We start from the raw sequence: 19,315 nt of genomic DNA, 5'->3' as shown, positions 1-19,315 counted from the left end.
CACTGTCGACAGTGTGTCCACTGTCCTCACAGTCAGGTCAGAAAGACCCAGATGGCAAGAAAATCAACAAATGGTCATCCTGCTTCTCTCAGCCTGACAATGTGGCATATCTCAACTCTATCATAATGTGTTTGAGTGCATCATACTGGCATGCTTGGTGTTCAGAGACATTCAAACAACAGGTACACTGAAAGTATTGAACATTGAGCCTCTGTGAGCCTAAGGGACCAAATTTTCAGGCACTCCAATGGCATTACCTGGCATGCAATATTTTTATAACTGTAATCATTTACATACCTGTTTGAGACTGCTATACAACAAGTTTTGCATTAAACAAACAATTCTATCTGGTTGCATAACATTTCCATCAATGAGTGTATATAATTGCACATCAACACAGAATATAATACTCAAGTCTTGGTTTATTTCATATAAACTTATGCTGAATGAAAGTTTTCTTATTTAAACATTAATATCTAAAAATATTACAAAAATGTATTGAAAAAATAAATAAACAATAAATAAACGTGCAAAATGGAATAAATTAAAGAGAAATGAGAGAAAAAACTGAAACATTTTAAACAAAAACACAATAAAAAAACTTAATTGTAGAACTAAAAATGGTGCACAAAATACATGCAACATAAACAGATGTATAAGAGTAAATTGATGCAAATGAAATATCGATTGCAGCATTTATAGAACACAATTTCTAATAAACTGTAATGTTCTGTTTTAAACTTTCCTAATAAACTTTTAAACTCATTACGAAATCTCTATTTTTGTAGCAGCAGCACTTTATTTTCAATGCTCTCACGTGATAAATTCAAACAAAATTTGATGAAATTTGTTCCTGTTTGAGCTTACTATCACAGACTATATTAAAATGAACCATCTCAGTTACAAAAAATGTCACTCTGAAGCATATAATACTTTAAAATAAATTAAAGTGTTATTGCATTTCAGTTAGTTATCATCAAGGAGTTGAGTATGTCAGGATAATTCCTAAAAACTAGTTTTTTTGTTAGGAATTATTATGGAAGGATAAACCACTGAACAACCCATGTTCAGTAGTTTATCTGCCCAATCAGTAGTTGGAATTATCAAATGCTCTTAAAATACAAGATATCTATTACATTCTGAAACTATGTAAAGTAAATTACATTCATTTAACATTTACGAAATATGAGTAATATTCAAATGAATAATAAATTCCAAAAACGGTTCTGATAAAATCTGGAGTTATTTAAGTATTTCTGCATTCTTTATCAAAATATTAAAGTCTTTTACCATTTGAAACCTTATTATAAGGAATCTGAATGAGACAAATTTAAGTTACTTAATAATTCAGAAATTTAACTTGTAATTTGGTTTCACAAACACCCTTATACCCCGTTCGCACACAATCCACGACTCACTTCGATCTCGATTTACCTACAATCTGGATTGTAACTGTCGCTAGTGGAACGTCGTGCTGTTCGCACAGGTAACTTGCTTGAGAAAAACCCGGCTATTACACGCGATGATAAAATTGACATAACTACGCAGTAAGTCACGAACACCAACAAACAAAATGGGAGTTTTGGTTAGAAATAAATACTTTTTCTTGCCGTATATCTAATAATATACGGCAAGAAAAAGTACGGCAAGAATCAGATGTCATCGTCTCTCCAGATGTCTTTTTTATTTTTCTGTCGATAGCTGGACACGTGTTCAGCAGCCATCTTGTATTTTTTCGCGCGCGTGGGATTGTGGGATCTCTCTTATGACTGGATCTAGTAGAACCTCGTTTCAGTCGAGATTGAAACGGTCGAGAGCGTTTGCACCAAGGAACTCTCTCCGACCTTAGTCACAATCTAGATCGAAATGCTCGGTGCAACGGAGTATTACAATATATCTGCAACGTACCCAAAACAACATCTTCGCCCTCCATTTCCACTTCATGGGCAGCAATAGAAGAAGTAAACAAATCCCAAGAACGTGGAGTTAAGTCGGGACCGTCTTCGCTAAGTTCAAGATTCATTGTTTCTCCCATAAACACAGTAAAATCTTCCCTCGATCCCACTATCGATAGAAAGTAATTTATTAGATTCACAAATCTCTTAAATAATATATAATATTGTAATAATTTTATTTGTGTAGCCAAATATCAATCAAAAGATTTTGTAAGTTCTACAAAAGTACTGTTGTTGTTCTCACACTGTTATTGTTAGTAAAAATTTGTTAGTTATCAGATGAAAGTGTTTTTACACATGTTGATAATTCTGGACTTAGTAATGGGCAATTATGTGCAAACAATTTAATATATAAATTTGAAATTTCTTGTGATAGACATTCTATTAGTGTCGTCAGGTCTAAAATAGCATTTTTGTGCCTATCACAGATTTAGCCAAGCCCACAATAGAGACAATAGGTGATAAAGTGATAAAGCAGACATAGCCAAATAATTTATGAAAATCTTACTCATCCAGACTCAAATTTAAATGACTGGAACAGCAAAATAATACTTTTATTTGGCCTTCAGGCTGTCATTAATTTAATATTCTTAAAATATAAATTTAAAAATATTATGGAACAGTACTTAGATCTTTCCTACATATTCTTACATTAAATTACTTGTCTTTTGTGAACAGATTGACGTCATTTTCTATTAAAATCAAAAATAAACAAACTATTTGTAATAATTTTGATTGTTACATATTCAGAAGACTTCTTTGCTGCAAATTTTCAACAATCTGAGATTGTTGAAAATACTGATAGTTACTTTCAACTTAAGTAACTTTTACATTAAAGCCTAGTAACATTGTTTAATAATAATAGCAACTGAGAAGACTACAAGCAATTATAAAGTGTTTGTTGCCTCGTATATAAAGGTTTCTGGAAATGAGAATTTGACATGTAAAGACTTTGTTCTAAAAATTACACCAGTAATAGATCTGTATTAACATTTCAAATGTTTCACAAGTGACTAATCAGCTTCTAAAGAAAGATCAAAGCTATCTCAGTACTTTTAGTACAGGTTCAATTATGTATAATGTGGGATAGTATAAGAAGTGAAGCAAGAAAAGAATAGAATATATCAGGCATGTGCAATAACTTATCAAAAAAATAACAAAATTATACATTTAAATGAAAAAAGTGTGTGTGCTTAAAAATGTATTTAAATCAAATTTTAATAAAATACTTCACATTATTTAAATTTATTTAAATTAACAACTGAGACAACAATTACCAAATATTATAACACAATCTAAATCTGCAAATATGGGTATGCATTGCCTATCAAAGCAGGTATGTTTTGGAAATACTTTATTATGTGAACATTATAATATACTTAGACAAATTTTATATGGCATAGTCCAGTGTTCCACAACCTTTTTCTACTCGCGACATGACTCAACATGACACACCAAAATGTTATTATCCTCAAAAACGTATGATATGATACTATTAATAGAATCTCGTAATGCCATAAACCTATTATTATTATTATTATTATTATGTTGGATTTTGTGAGTTATACTCAGTTCACACCGGTGGCTGTGTACTATGCCGGACCAGAGTAAAGGCATAGCAACCAAAACAAAACAAATTAAATAAGTGTGTCAGTGTGTGTGTCTGTATTCAGGAATTTCCTAACAATGTGACATGTATTCAATATAGTGGCCTTCTGTAGTGTAATGTATGTATTTCTACTCAATTCTAATGTTCCCAGGCTTTTGTGTAGTGTGTGTGGTATCACCTGTGCAGGAGAGAATGACAGGTACAATAAGCACCCTATCCATCGTCCACAGATGCCTTATTTCCTGGGCGAGTTCTGTGTACTTGCTAATTTTTTCAGTACATGTGTTTTGTACATTGTGAGTGTTTGGAATGGCTATGTCTATAATGTATGTGATTTTATAGTGTTTGTTAATGAGTGTGATGTCTGGTCTGTTGTGGTAAATTGTTTTATCTGTGATTATGGCTCTGTCGTAGTACATTTTGTGCGTATTGTTTTCCAATACTGTCTGTGGAATGTATTTGTAGTATGGTTCACGGATGTCTAATAATTTGTGTTTCTTTGCAAGCTCTTGGTATATTATATTTGCTACTTGATTGTGTCTATGTAAGTAATCTGTCTGTGCTAAGAGCTTGCAGCCAGAAGTGATGTGTTGTATAGTTTCTGGCATGATGTGACATTTTCTGCATGTGTCATTTGTTAGGGTTGTATCTTTGAGTATGTGTTTTCTGTAGTTTTTAGTATTTATGACCTGATCCTTTATGGCAATCATGAATCCTTCCATCTCCCCAAAGAGACATCACCAAGCTAACCAGCTGTTTGACACAGTTTTGTCAACAAAATCCTGGGCCAGGTCATAGGGATGTCTGCCACGGAGTGCCTTTCGTACCCATGATTGCTTAATTAATGGTGTCTATGCTATTTATAAGTTGTGTCATGTCCATACGTTGTGAATGTAAATTTAATGGTGTGTTATTTGAGTTTGCTAGAGTTACTGCTTTATGTAATTGTGATGTTTCTTGTTTCCTGTAGAAAAACTCTCGCAGTGACTGTATTTGTTTGTGGTGAAGGTTAACTATGTCGATCAGGCCACGTCCGCCATCTTTACGTGGGAGGGTTAATCTTTCTATGGCGGATTTAGGATGATGTTGTTTATGCTTAGTAAGTGTTGTTCTTGTTTTCATTTGGAGTTGCTCGAGATCTGTGTGAGTCCAATGTATAACTCCTAAAGAATAAGTGAAGAATGAGATGACATATGTGTTTATTGCTTTAACATCATTTTATTTCATCAATGAATGAAATACAAGCATAAGAAACACAATGACTGTGATAAAAATATATAAATAAAACTTGAAATTAATAGAAGATGTAAACCTTTCATCACACCTTTCACCTTATGATGGCACACCGGTTGCGGAACACTGGCATAGTCTACCATTTGTACAGGCTATATGTAACACACTAATAAGTGTTTATGTATCTAAAACATAGAAAAGGTACGGTGGCTATGTATTTTTCAACTCCATTACAATTTCATGGGACTGCTGTCATACACATAGGTCACTAAAGTATCTAGTCATATATCTCTATAAAATGAAAGAGTTTTTTAGTTATAACCCATTTATCACATGAAATTAAAAAAATAATGACAGATATGAAATCTTCAGACGTTTTATACTAGAAAAAATATTTACATGTGCAAAAAATATTAATCAGAAACAGAAATACAATTTTATTTCAAATTGGTGAAAATTTTTACATCACAAAAGTATCTGGACAGAGGAAATAAATTGAAGTGTCAAATCATTTGTTTAAAAACATGTTTACAACAATTTGCCACAAAAAAATAAGTTAAAGTATTTGTTTCATACTTGCATTGTTTTATTTTGTCATTGTGAACAATGAAAACAGACAAATTAACCATTGTTACTAAAGAACTCATTGGCAAGTACTAGCAAAAGAGGAAATCTATGCAAAACCTTACATAAGAGTTTTACATTCCAAAATCCACAATTTAAGATACCAATACTTACAAATTACTTACAATAAATAGTGTAGCTAATAAGGCTCAAACTAGATGTCCTGAAATATTTATGTTGAGACTGAAATGTGTCATTGTCAAGAAAGTGAAGAAAAATCCATAAATAATTGCTCCTAAGCTTGTTGTTGAGGCTTCTGTAGAATGTGGAGTACATACATCTGCAGAAACTATCAGAAAATCTTTAAAAGCAAGTAGCTATAAAGATTTTATGGCTATGGAAAAAACCAGTAGTAAAGGTTAGAGTTTGCAAAAAGACTTTTATATAAAATCAGTAATATTTTGGAGATCAGTTTTGAGGTCAGATGATCAAAATTCAATGTGTTTGGTTCAAATGATTGCCTGAAAGTAAGGAGAAAAGCTGGAGATTCTTTAATAATGAAAAATCTGATCTCTACAGTAAAATGTAGAGAGAGTTTAGTGCTATTTGGAGTTGTATGTCTGCAAATAGTGCTAGAACTCTGCAATTTGTTGATGAAATAATGAATCAATATGTGTATAAATAGATTTTAAATAACAATATTCAGAAATCAGTAAGAAAATTTTAAAGTCAGAATATAATTAAGATATTGAGGGTTTGTTTTCCAGCATGACAATGATCCAAAGAACACTTCGAAAATCAATTAATTTCTTGATGTGTCTTGTATAAAAGTGTTCCACAATCACCTGACCTCAATCCAATTCAGTATTTATAAGATCACATTAAACGAACAATTAGAACAAAATCAATAACAAATGAAACTGATCTCAAAAACATCATCATCAGATTTTTGAATTTAATGCACAAAACTGTTATAAAACTTTGGATGAAATCAATGCTTAGTTGCTATCAGAGTAAAGCCTGGTACTCACATGCGGCAACGAACGACGGAAATCATCGATGGAAACAGTTGCCGTTCCGTCGTCTTTCCGTATCGCGTGTACTCACATGCGGAAATTACCCTACAATTGAAATGCGCCATCTGCCAGCCGTAAATATAAACAAGCTACTACAGTAGGTAGGCCACGTGCCAGTAGTCGAAAATGGCGTCTACAGGGATTGCTTTGTTATATCAATTAAACTTTTTAAGTTTGCCTTCGATATTATCGCAAATAAAAAAACCTCAAAAAAGAATAATTTGGACAGGAAAAATATTCTAAATCGTCGAAAGTTAGGAATATCGAATACTTTCGTCGCCGAATTACGCTTACTCCATTCCCAATACTTTACGCAGTAAGTAAGTCTATTTGACATTAATGTTTAAATCGGATAGTAATATAGAGTATAAATGAAATATGTTAGCGTATTAGTGTACAAATAAAGCTTTTTAGCTTGCCGACCGCCATAGTTCAAATGCTATCGTCCCACGTGATCTTTATGACGACATTGGCTAAACGGTCTTCCTATTGGTCTAATTTTTACCGTGCCGCTTTCCGTCGTGGCAAAAGTTGAAAATTTTCAACTTCGTACTCCGTCGACGTCAACGGCAAAAGTGACGTCATTTTGCCGGTCCGTCGACCGTTTCCGTCGTCCGTTGCCGCATGTGGGTACCAGGCTTAAAAGGAGGCCCAACTCGTTCTTAAATGTATAAAATATTTTGTTTTATTGTTATTTATTTTTTTGTCTGGATACTTTTGTGATGTAAAAATTTTCTCAGTTTTAAATAAAAGTATCTTTCTCTTTCTGATGAATGTTTTTGTATATGTAAATACTTCTAGTGTAAAAATCTCTGAAGATTTCACATCTCTCATTAGTTTTTTTCTATTTTGTATGCACTAAAAGTTTTTCAGGCCTATTGGAAGTCTGATTAAACATATAAAGAAAGCAACTGGATGAGGAATAATACTGGACTTATCTAAGTCAAATCATTCAAGAGAATTCCTGAAATTCTAACTTGAATTCAAACCTGAAATCCTTAAATGTCAAGTCAATGATTTTATTACTTCATTTATAATAATGCATGTTGATATTTTCTCATATTTTTTAACTGTTTTCACTATGGAAGCATTAATGGAACTTTTTTGTGGCCATTAAAAGTTTAGTTGGTCTTGTAATGGCAATGGATAAGTAAAGGGACACATCCCTACAAATTTGAATCAAGAAAAAAAATTATATGAATCTTATTTGAACAGAAACCTGAATCCGAAGAGGTAAAAACTAACAGCAGTCTATTCATTTCTCTTTTCAAAATATTTTAGACGATAAAAAAAAAAATTCTTTTTGACAATCTTAAATATTTGAAATGCAGTTAATATTTGGTAATTGTTACATTGAATCTAGATACAAAAACACTTTCATAAAGAATTTTAGCAATCTAAAATATTAAATAAAATATTAAGAAATTTTACCGGGGATAAGAGTTCCTTCTTCGTCTTGTTGAAAATTATTTTCTGCGGGATGCAGAGCATCCAATCCCAACTGAATTAAGCGATTATTAATGTCCTGCTCTATATCAAAGAAAGTCTTGACGAGATCGGAGAGCACATGTAGCAATCTTGAATTAGTCTGTGCCGCTTGACTAAATGGTAAAAATGAGTTATTGTTTTATTTGTTTTTTATGACAAATAACGGTCTCATTAAGTTTGGATATGTTTAACCATTACACACTATATTATTTCTTATGAAAATTAATAATTAACAATAAAAATACTCACACTTGCCATGACTGAACATCGACTGTCGATAGTTCTGTATTCGAAGACCAATCTCTGTTGAAAATGTAAATAAAAACAATATTTAATATCAAGAAAGGATGCAAATCTAGGTATTGTCTTTGTTATTAAATCATCTATTTAAGTTTCCAATTAAATATTTTGATTATTATTAAAAATCCAGCTTGATTAATAGATCAGTGATACAGTTTTGGCTTGGTTACTTATACAAATATGCCATGGCAAAAGCTTAAAGTCAGATGAGTGCCAGAATCATGGATGGCAATCAATCAGCAGGATAAGCGACCAGTATGATTATATTTTCTAAATTAATTGGTCTGAAAATAAACATTGAACAAAGGTCCAAACATTGTTATTGGCAATGCAACTGCATGGTATAGGTTCAAATCCTGCTCTGGATTGATTTTTTCTTCCATTATATTTTAAACTGCTAAATTCAACATAAATGACATGAAATATTCTCAATCCATGTATTATAAAAAGACTTTACATTAAACTGAAACTTGTGAATTCAAGTCACTTAAGCAAAATGTTTAAGTAGACAAATAAATTATTTAATTAATATTACAATTTTAAAATTAAGCAAATCAATAAATAAAACTAATAACTTACTTATTTTGCTTTGACTGAAGTCGTTTACTTATTTGCTTTTCTTTCAGTTTCATCTTTTCTAATTCAATCTCTAATGTCTTTTTAGATTTCTCCAACTGTCAAATTTAAATGACTAATTATTTCCATGGCAATTTAAATTTTAAAACACTTAACTAATGTCAATGAACGAGTCCTACTGAACATATGCTTCATATTGTTCTCAAGTTACGCAGAAAGTTTTAACGAAAGTGAAATTTTTGGATTATGTAAAACAATAAATTTATCAGCTGAGATCAATAATATAGAACTGCTCTAAAAAAATAATAGAAGTCTTTAATTCAATACTAAATACTGTCAGAATGTTTCAAAAAGAATACGTCAACTGATAAAGAAGAAAATAGAAGCTGTATCAAAGCAGTAGAAAACATTCTTGTGCCTGCTTTTTAACATTTAATATAACTTTGTTTATAAAAATGTTTATGATTTTACACTTTACTCCAAATAAATGCATAATTAATTATTTTCCTGTTTATTTGTACGGATAACCTTAATATTAAAACTCTACATAACTTGAGAGTAGTTGATTTGACATGTTTATGAAAACTTTTTCCTTCATCTTAACCTCTTAAAAACAATGGTGGCCAAACTGTGGCTATTCTCGATCCTTATTGCAGCTCCTGTATAGTTGTACAATTTATTTTTATAAACTTGAGACATGATACACATATGTAATATTGTAAAATTATATGAGAGTTGTGATAAGAGTCTACAAGAGCTGCATGTGGATCATCACAGCAAGTCGTATCTTTGCCACCGTGGCTTTTTGAATACTTGTATAATATACCAAGTAATCATAGTTAAAGTACTATATTATTCAATGCTTTCTAGAGAAGTATTTCCAAATCTAGTATGGTGACACTTCAATTAGATATGTTACAATTTTATGATATTCAATAGTCAGCATCACTATTGACACTAATACAAATCTACTGAAACTTAATGAGAATAATGATGCAGCATTTAAAGTTCCATTTCTACAAGTTATACAGCCTGAAAATCAATTTTAAATTTAAAAAAAATAAGCTCTTGCTGTAACTGCCTGAGTTTATTCCATTTGTCAAAGTAATACTAGTAACTTTCATCGGTCATTCACTCCTGGTTAATGAATATCTAACAAAAACAGACATAACAATGTTTCCTCAACCCAACCTATTTATTCTTTGATTTTGCTCCTGAAGACTTTTCCATTCCTATAATGTAAGAGAAATTAAATGAGGCAGGTTTCAATTGGCAGAAGAGATGGAAATTGTAGTAACAAGAACTAGCAAAAACATGGAAAAAAATAGCTTCCAGTATTGCTTCAACAAATGGAATAAATTCAGGCAGCTACAGCAAGAGCTTATTTTGAAAGTGATGTGGTGTAAATGATTGTGTAATAAACTTGTGGCAAAAGATTTATAGTATTTTCAAGGAATATGCTTAACATTTTTTCCCTGCAACCTCCTGACATTGTTGCAGATGAAACACCACTTTCTTTACATTCAACATAAAGAATCAACAACTCAGTATGTGACATTAAAGAAGTTGATTGTCATGTGATCTCCCAAACCCAACAGTGCTAACACTTACAAAAAAATACAGACCGATTTGCCTTCTCCCAACTCTAGGAAAAGTGTTAGATGGTCTAATGATTAATAGGATCATTTGGCATTTACACAAGCATAGAGCCCTGCATCAGAATCAGTTTGGCTTCTCTAAAAACAGAGAGACTGTAGATGCCATCCACCAAATTGTTAACTACATTCACCGGGCTAAATATAATAATCAGCATAAGGTTATAATTACTATTGACTTTAGAGGCGCCTTTGATCAAGCCTGGTGGCCTTCTATCTTGCACATATTACAGGCTCATCACTGCCCTCAAAATCTTTACAAACTTCAACATCCTATCTTAGCAACAAAAGTGCAGATGTTTATACAACACAAAATAACATAATCATACCCATCACTAAAGGCTGCCCTCAGGGATCAAGGTATGATGCTGGTCTCTAGAACACAATCTATAACTCTATCCTGCACTTAAACGACAACCTGCTTCTTGTCAGCCGCACACAGGGCTATGTGGATGACACAATTATCCTAGCTTCACACAGGAACTGTGAAAGCTTACAGGACATATGCAATGACATTCTCAATAACATTCAACAATGGAGTATTAACCTATCCTGCATTGTTCCTGAATATTTTCGTGTTGACCTCATTTGACCTGTGTGGAGACCTCAAATATATTGGTCTCTGCATCGAACATTTTTGATACTAGATGTCGCTACGTGTCATAATTTTTATATTAAAACGAACTTTCGAAATATAATATTTCTGTATTTATAAAATAAAAAAATAATTTCAGACAATAAAATAGCCACAATTACTTTTTTAAAAATGTGTAATTTTCGTTTGGCTTAACATTGACAAAAATTCAACAAGGTGTTACAGGCCATGGACAATAATTTCAACATCGGACAGGTTAAGCATAGGCAACCCATTAACACAGACAAATGCGAAAGCACGATAGTTGATAGGAATGTGCCAATCGTCAGGAAGCTTACCCTTTGAATAGGTGCTCATGGAATAAAGCAAACAACAGAAATTAAATATTTAGGTGTTATTCTTGATAAGAGACTTAACTTCACACCCCATATCAAATACATCATGGACAAAATTAAAAAGATGGCCAACGTCCTCATTAGTATTGCTAGGAACACATGGGGCCTGGCGCTAACGCTACTAAGCTTATTTACAGGAGTGCAATTCAGCCAGCACTCATCTATGCCGTACAGGTCTGAGGCCACGTGACTGCCAAAGTCCATAACCATAAAAAACTGTTCAAAGGATTGCAGCTCTATGCATTTGTAAGGCTTATAGGACCGCACCCACTAGTGTCTTTTGGTGATGTCAGGATTGACCCCTATCGACTTAGAAATTAAATGCATTATTTGCCAGGAAAATCTCATTACCTTACCCTGGCGAGATTATAGCGACTTCAATGTTGACAAAATGATTAGAGTAGGTAAGATTCCCCTCAGTTTGACCTTGATTGATGATATCAAAAAATTCAGCATTGACAAAAATACCCTCCTGACTTACAATTACCACCCCTCTCATCAGCTTGCCTCTGACATTTACTTCAAAGTTCCAGATGATCATCCCATGTTTAGGATTTACACTGACGGTTCCAAGATGGGTGACGATGTGGGTGCTGCTTTTGTAGTTTACTCCAACGTAGGCCACGAGCTTCACGACACTTGCTTCAGTCTAGGTACACACTGCTCAATAGCACAGGCAAAAACTTTAGCTATTTATATGAGCTTAATTCACATTAGGTTTAGGAAGGACAAAAGACACTACTTACACTATCACATTTATTCTGACAGTAGGGTAGCTTTACACAGGATTGCAAAGTTTGTCATTGTGTTGGTTTGCTTTTCGCACTGTCTGTCTAGCTGTTAAGTAGTATTAAGATTTGTGCTCGTATTCGGTTTTATTAGTATTAAGTAGATTAAGTCTTCCTACTAACAGCCACTTGGCACTAACTTATACACTTAGCTATTTGTAGCGACACTCAATTATTGGTGTTCGCTACACTCAGGTTTTCTTTTAGACCCTTTGGGAGACTATGGCCTTGCAGCCTAAAAACTGCACACCAACATCGAACGTACAGGGTACAGTAGCCATATGCACGCCATTCAGAGGGATCCTACCTTTCTCTACTGTCTATCTCTTCTCCCTTCTTCTTCCCCTCTCTCCCTTACCCTCTTTTCCACCAGTTAAACTTTGTATGACCTATGTCTTTTACGTGTGCATGTATGTCATGTGAACTATCAAAATACAAGGAGACGTGATATTTCATTTGCAACAACATAAAAATAAATGAAAATATGTGATATATATTATTTGATTTTTTACACCTTGTCTAACTCACTTTATCTTATTCAAAATAATATAAGATATTTACTCTGAGTTTCTAATAACAGACACAATATTGCATATGTACAGAGTAGTCATTTAATGCTTATGGTATCTTTAATGCTTTATGTATCTTTAATGCTTATGGTATCATTTAATGCTTATGGTAGCTTTAATGCTTATGATATAAATAAAATGAAACAAACCTCTCTAAATTTCGATTTAAGTTGTAATAACTCCTCTAACAAATGGCTATTTTCTTGGTTATACATTGCCATATCCTTCTCCATTTGTAGTTGCAATTGTTCCATTTCTTCCAACAGTTCTAATTTCAAATTGAGATCTTGACAAGTTTCGTCCGTAATCGTATTCTTGTTGCAACTTCCACGAACTACTTTGTCTGACTGAATAAAGCAAGAACAGATATGCTACTTTCAATATGTAAGAAATAACTTCAATTATTAAATAATCATATCAAAAAAAATTTTATAATTGATAGTATATAAAGATATTTAAATAGTATATAAAGGTGTTTCTCAAGTAAAAAATTTTCCTACACTTCCTGCAAACTACCAGGTTACAATGGATCAAACAAGTGGTAATGGACATGGTCCAATGTATCAGACCATCTACAAAAATTTCTGAGGATCCAAACTAGACTCAAATTTCTGAATAGTCAGATAACTTTATGACAACTATGTAATTAGCTTAAAACTTTCTAACTAATTTGATAAGGTGTTGGACTATTTTAAAAAATATAAAAACCATAAATTGCAGCAGAAACTTTAATTACTATAATGTTTTCGGCTGTATTTAACTGACCTTCTTTAAGTAGCACACAAATAAACATGTGAAATGACTAAAGCAAAATGATTACCAAGTAATTGTTAGTAGTGATAATGTAGCCTGATTTAATCCAGTAATCATTTGGCTTTAATATATTGATATAATCATCAGACTTTTAGATATTTATAAAACTTGAAATTCTTTTCTATATATAATTTAATTAGTCCAGCTTCACACATTTCAAATGTTTACTCTAGAATTTTTTTCAAATCACTATTCTATTCAATACAAACTTCAATTTTTATGTTCTTAAAGAAGATTGGTTAAATACAATGAAAGCATCATAGTGATTAATGTTTTTTGCTGCAATTTTTGGTTTCTGTATGATTTTATATATCAGTGCAGTTTTGAGAAGGTGTGGACTATTGTTCCCTATTTTATCGATGGGCAAATACAATTTATTTCTCACACAATTTACAGTGTTATGTATCTTAGATTATAAAAGTATTTTACTTACTTCGTAAGGAACTTTATCACTCATTAACTCTTTGGACTTCCCTGATTCTATAACAATTTTGTTATATTTCATTTGCAATTCCTTCAGTTCCCTGAACAATTAAAAAATGCACATAAATATATTATTTAGTAATATCACTTTTAATTATGCGAAATACTGTATTTTAAAAATAATTTAAATCATATTTACTCTTTAAATTTATTTTGTCATTATATGCTTTATAACAAAGACTAATATTGATATAACTGTAATAAATGTGATTAGTAAAGTTATGGAGTTGTGGTGCCTTACAACTCTCAGAGATTTCAAACTTTGCTCATATATATTATATGACAATATGCCCGTATAATATATATACCCATACGCATTGAATATTATTAATTTGATAATATTTAAAGAATTTGTTTCGTCGTCATCTAAAACAATAGATCATATCCAATGTATTGAATTTAAATTAAATTATTTATGGTAACATCATCACAATGCCAAGCTGCAAGTTTTAATCATACTTTTAATTTATTTAATTTAAAATATATGCTCTCCACCTCAAATTAGTAGTATACTATTCCTTTAACAATAGAGTTGTGCTGGTCATCTAACTCCTTTCAGGGGAAAATTTCTGAATTGAAATAATATGACTTCCGGATTGCATCAGAAGTTTGTATATAGTTAATCGAAGTCACTTACCTCTAAGCTTTCTATATCTGGTCTCGGCTTTCATCTATTTAACTCTTTTTCCAAGATTAAGAAAGGACAGACAAACAGACAACAGTGGGAATTTATTGGTCTACAATTTTTTAAATTTCAGCCCAAATAGTGATGAGTATAAGAACAGGAGATGCATTCTTTCACCAATTTGTTACCAAATAAAGGTCATTTCATATAGAGTCACATGAAATATTGGATGGTTAACCCAACATTCCATATGATTCTACATGAAACATGTAACATGAGCATTTGTATATTGCTATGTTGCTACAAGATACATACACAGTTATGTATAGGAATATTGTAATATAGAGAAAATTTAGTTATTTAATATTCAAGTGTGAATGATGCTTAAATGAATTAAATTTTCACAATTTTTTACTTTATAATAACCGATATCTCAAATTATCATATTGGTAACCCTCTCTGTAGGCTGCATAATAAGTATAAGATCTCAGAGAATGCATAAACAGCTCATAGTAGACAACATGTCAAGAAAACAATGTCAGGGGTTGTACTACCATGTTTCCCCGAAAATAAGACATCCTCTGAAAATAAGAAATAGCAGAGATTTTGCTGAATTGTGAAATATAAGACCTCCCCCCAAAAGTAAGACCTAGCAAAGTTTTTTTTTAGTCGTAACGGTCATCGACAGATGGTTGGAAGTGGCCGTTGGCTTTTTGAAAGTACAGCCACTGATTGGTCAGCAGACAATCACGCCACATGGCATGATTTGCATAAGACTATGGCTTGGGAATCACAGATTTGCATAACGTTACGGCTGGTGATCGCTAATTGGTTGGCCGGGAATCACGCCACATCACATTTGCATAGTGCTATGGTTCAGTAAGCACTAATTGGTCATTGAGCCCAATGTCGATGCTATGAAAAGATTAAGTTGAAGCGAGAGTGGGAAGTCCACTCCAGCACGGGAACTTCGTAAGTTCACTTCGGTTTTATTTAAGTTCAGTTTGACACGACCGGATATACGTCACTCTCGTTTAGGTTAAACTTAGGAATTTTTTTGTTCAACAATAAATGTGAATTCTTCTTCAAAGAAAAATAAAGGAAAAATAAGACATCCCCTGAAAATAAGACCTAGCGCATCTTTGAGAGCAAAAATTAATATAAGACACTGTCTTATTTTCGGGGAAACAGGGTACATAGCACCAAAATCACTACTTGATAATATTTTTATTAAAGTGGCAATAAAAATATAATATTGGTGATAGCAAGTAGTAATAAAAACCTTAGTCCACTTATTTTGACATTCATCATTAAATTGAATCACAAAGCTCACTTCTGGAAAAACAGTAGAATGTATAGCTCCAGTGCACCACACACCTAGCGATTTCATGACGCCATGCAGCGAGTTTGGACAGAAAAGTCAGAAGTGATGTTAAGAACTGAAGGCAGTTTTCATGTAATGCTGCCCAGCATTTCCAGATTGGGGATTTTTTATTGACCAACAAAAAATTTGTGGAATTTTTTGGGATAAATTTTTTTCACTTTGATCTTTTTTCAGTAAACTAAAACAAAAATTTTGCCATGACAAAACATTGAAATACTTTAAAAAGGGTTGGCAAAAATCACAATTTATTAAAGTAAAAATTACATTACAGGTACTAAACATATCTTCATTGCTCACCATGTTCAATCGATGTAAAACAGTCTATTAAATTGTGATTTCCACCAGTCCTTTTTTACAAAGAAATGTTATATTTTAATTGTGTTGGGATTATCACCTGTGGACATTTTAGGCTGTTTTACATATCTGTGCATAGTAGTAGCCTACAAAGAAAGGTCATCTCTGCAGTGAAGAATAGTTGTTCCTGGTAATTGGACATGGCAAGCAATGAAGATATGTTGAGTATCTGTAATGTAATTTTTACTTTATTAAACATGTGAAATACTATTTAAACATTTTGATCAAATGTGTTATTCGAAATTTTTCATTAAAAAATTATATAAAAATGATTTCTCTTGCTAACAAGGAGAGGGCCAGACATTTGAGTCTCCAATTCAAACAAAATATGGTGGGCATGTAGCCTTGAACACAAACAACTCCTTGTCCAAATAATAAGACGCACTTCTCAAGTGTTTCCCAAAAATCAGGCCTCTGAAAATTGAGTGTTTAGCTTATAAATCTTTAGTTTAGTATTTTTTATGTGTAACATTGTTATTTTACTGCATCCTTAGTATTATTATTACTATTGTTATTCCTTATGTTTAAAGCTTATAAAACAAGAGCAATGATGCAATAAAATAATTATGTTATACATAAAAAGAACTAAAACAAAATTCCGAAAGTTCGAACCTACATCATATAGGTTAAGCACTTAGAGTCTTATTAACTCAACTATTGCCGCTCAGAGATGTGAAACTTTCAAAGACTTATAAGCTAAACATTCAATTCACAGAGGCTTGAGAAATAGGACCTATTATTTAGACAAGAAGCTGTTTGGGTTTAAGGCTACATGCTTACCAAGTTTTGTTCAAACTGGAGATACTGTCCATGTAAGTGATAGCTTAACATGTTACTTTTACTTTCCAGATAACAAACTGATAAGGCTACTGGCACCTGCATTGATTAGTAAGTAAAACTGGTGGCAATAATTTATAAAGTGGTGAAAATAAAAAAATTAAAAACTGATGAAGAGTTGACAATATTTTTAAATTTTCCAGAGCGACTCTTGAATGTAAAATATGTATATTAATATAAGCTTGTCATATTTGAATTACTGTTAAGGCACTCTTAAACTGGTTAATGTTAGAGTTAACAATGGGAGGAAGGTCAAACCCTATGCCCATTTATGTCTGTAGAGATCATTTTTGCTAGACATTACTAAATAATCTCTCCTAATGTAGCTATACAAATGATGGACTGTCCTGTTTGTAATAATTATGTTTATTTTTTCATATAGATTAGCTACCGCTAAAACTGATAATTAAAATTTACTAAATATTATAAAAATATAACTCTAAATTCCCAAACAAAAAATACTTACTTTGATTTGTTTTCTAAATCACAGGTCAAGGCTTCTAGTGCAGCATCAGAATTCTGTTTCTGGGCATCAGTTACCATCAAATTTGATGTATCATGTGCATCCATAATCTTAAAATTCTCATTTAATTCATCTATAATAATATTGTCGACGTCACGCATTTTCAATTCTTTCAGAAGTTTATGAAATTTTTCCCCATGAAAATAATTAATTTTATTAATTTCTGCTTCGTGCTTTGATAGAAGAGAATGCTTTTCTTCAGTCAATTCTTTAATTCTGTCTTTTAAATATCCATTTTCTTGTAAATATTTCAATTTTACATCCTTTATAATTTTTTCCTTTTCTAGTTTGAGAGAATTTTTCTCTTTACAAAATGTTTTCCACAACATATTTATATCTGCTTGATTTTTTCTTAAATTCTCAATTTGATCTATGATTTCACCTTTATGAAGATTCTTACCTTTCACATATTCGGATGAAATCTGATCACGAATAAAGATTAATTCTCTCTGCTGATTCTGAATCAATGTAGCAACTTCTTTATCAAATTTTTCTTCTACGTGCTTCTTTTTCTGTTTAAGTTCATGCAATTCTTGATTTATCATCACAAGTTCCTCTTTCAGATGATTCTGCATTTCATCACAGCTATCGTCTTCAGATAATGTGTTCTTTATGAACAAAGATATAAAACTTTCTTTGTCAATCTGATTGTTTTGTTTTAGTTCATCTTGTATCTTTTCTGTTGAAACTTTTTCTTCTAATTTATCTTTACCAAATTCCATATAATCAAACAGAATATGAAATAGACTTTTTGCAAAATCTTCAAAACATATTCCAACATTGTCCGACTTCTCTTTTCCAAATGTTTTAATCGTATCATTTATTTCATTTAAGCAATTTTCATTGAAATTCATATAGAACTGTTTTAATTTATCATTTAATTTAATTTCATATATATTTTCAATGTTTCTTTCTTGTTCTTGATACTTAGAAATTAGTTGTTTTACAACATTTTCCAGTTCCTTCTTCATATATTGAATTTTTAATCTAAAATATGATTCAAATTTCTTAAAATTTTCTTCGTTTAAATCGCACGTTGCATTTTTAATGTGAGCAATATCTTTCGTACTATTAAAATTTTGTACACTTGATGATTTCGTTATTTTATCAGGAGCAATGTTACTTTCTTCATCAGTCATCTCTTCACTATCTGATACCTAATTTGAGAGAGAAGCAATTAATCACTCATACTTACTTTAGAAAAATTATTAATAAAATATAAGTAATACTCTGTTAAGGTATTTCCATTTTAACACAGATAATTTTTGTACTACATCATACTTTCTCAGTATAATATGGTTTCAAAGAATGACACTACTCGATACTGTATGAAGAATTCTACTACATAACTACTACATTATTAAGGAACATTTCTATCAAATTATCAAGAAACATATCTACCATATTAACCAAACACTGTCTGTATTTATGTGGATTACATTTAAATTTTACTATACGGTGTAAATCATACTCCGTACAAATAGTGAAAGTAG

General features: G+C 31.7%; 1 protein-coding gene across 3 annotated transcripts in view; it reads right to left on the bottom strand.

Annotated features, from left to right (window-relative positions):
• Positions 1-19,315, bottom strand: part of LOC111639347 (A-kinase anchor protein 9-like) — a 71,429-nt gene that overhangs the window by 51,352 nt on the left and 762 nt on the right. For all 3 annotated transcript variants that reach the window (XM_023385215.1, XM_023385216.1, XM_023385217.1), the window contains exons 2-8: positions 17,766-18,979; positions 14,050-14,140; positions 12,953-13,150; positions 8,805-8,899; positions 8,175-8,228; positions 7,869-8,038; positions 1,909-2,064 (exon numbers count right to left, since the gene is read on the bottom strand). In XM_023385215.1, coding sequence (XP_023240983.1) covers positions 1,909-2,064; positions 7,869-8,038; positions 8,175-8,228; positions 8,805-8,899; positions 12,953-13,150; positions 14,050-14,140; positions 17,766-18,979 — 1,978 coding nt within the window. The remainder of the gene's footprint in view (positions 1-1,908; positions 2,065-7,868; positions 8,039-8,174; positions 8,229-8,804; positions 8,900-12,952; positions 13,151-14,049; positions 14,141-17,765; positions 18,980-19,315) is intronic.

The sequence above is a fragment of the Centruroides sculpturatus genome, unplaced genomic scaffold (genome assembly GCF_000671375.1).
Source record: "Centruroides sculpturatus isolate CEXI.00-Female unplaced genomic scaffold, Cexi_2.0 scaffold942, whole genome shotgun sequence".
NCBI classification, from domain to species: domain Eukaryota; kingdom Metazoa; phylum Arthropoda; class Arachnida; order Scorpiones; family Buthidae; genus Centruroides; species Centruroides sculpturatus.
The sequence above is the reverse complement of the archived record's forward strand: the minus strand, read 5'-3'. Positions and strand labels throughout refer to the sequence as shown.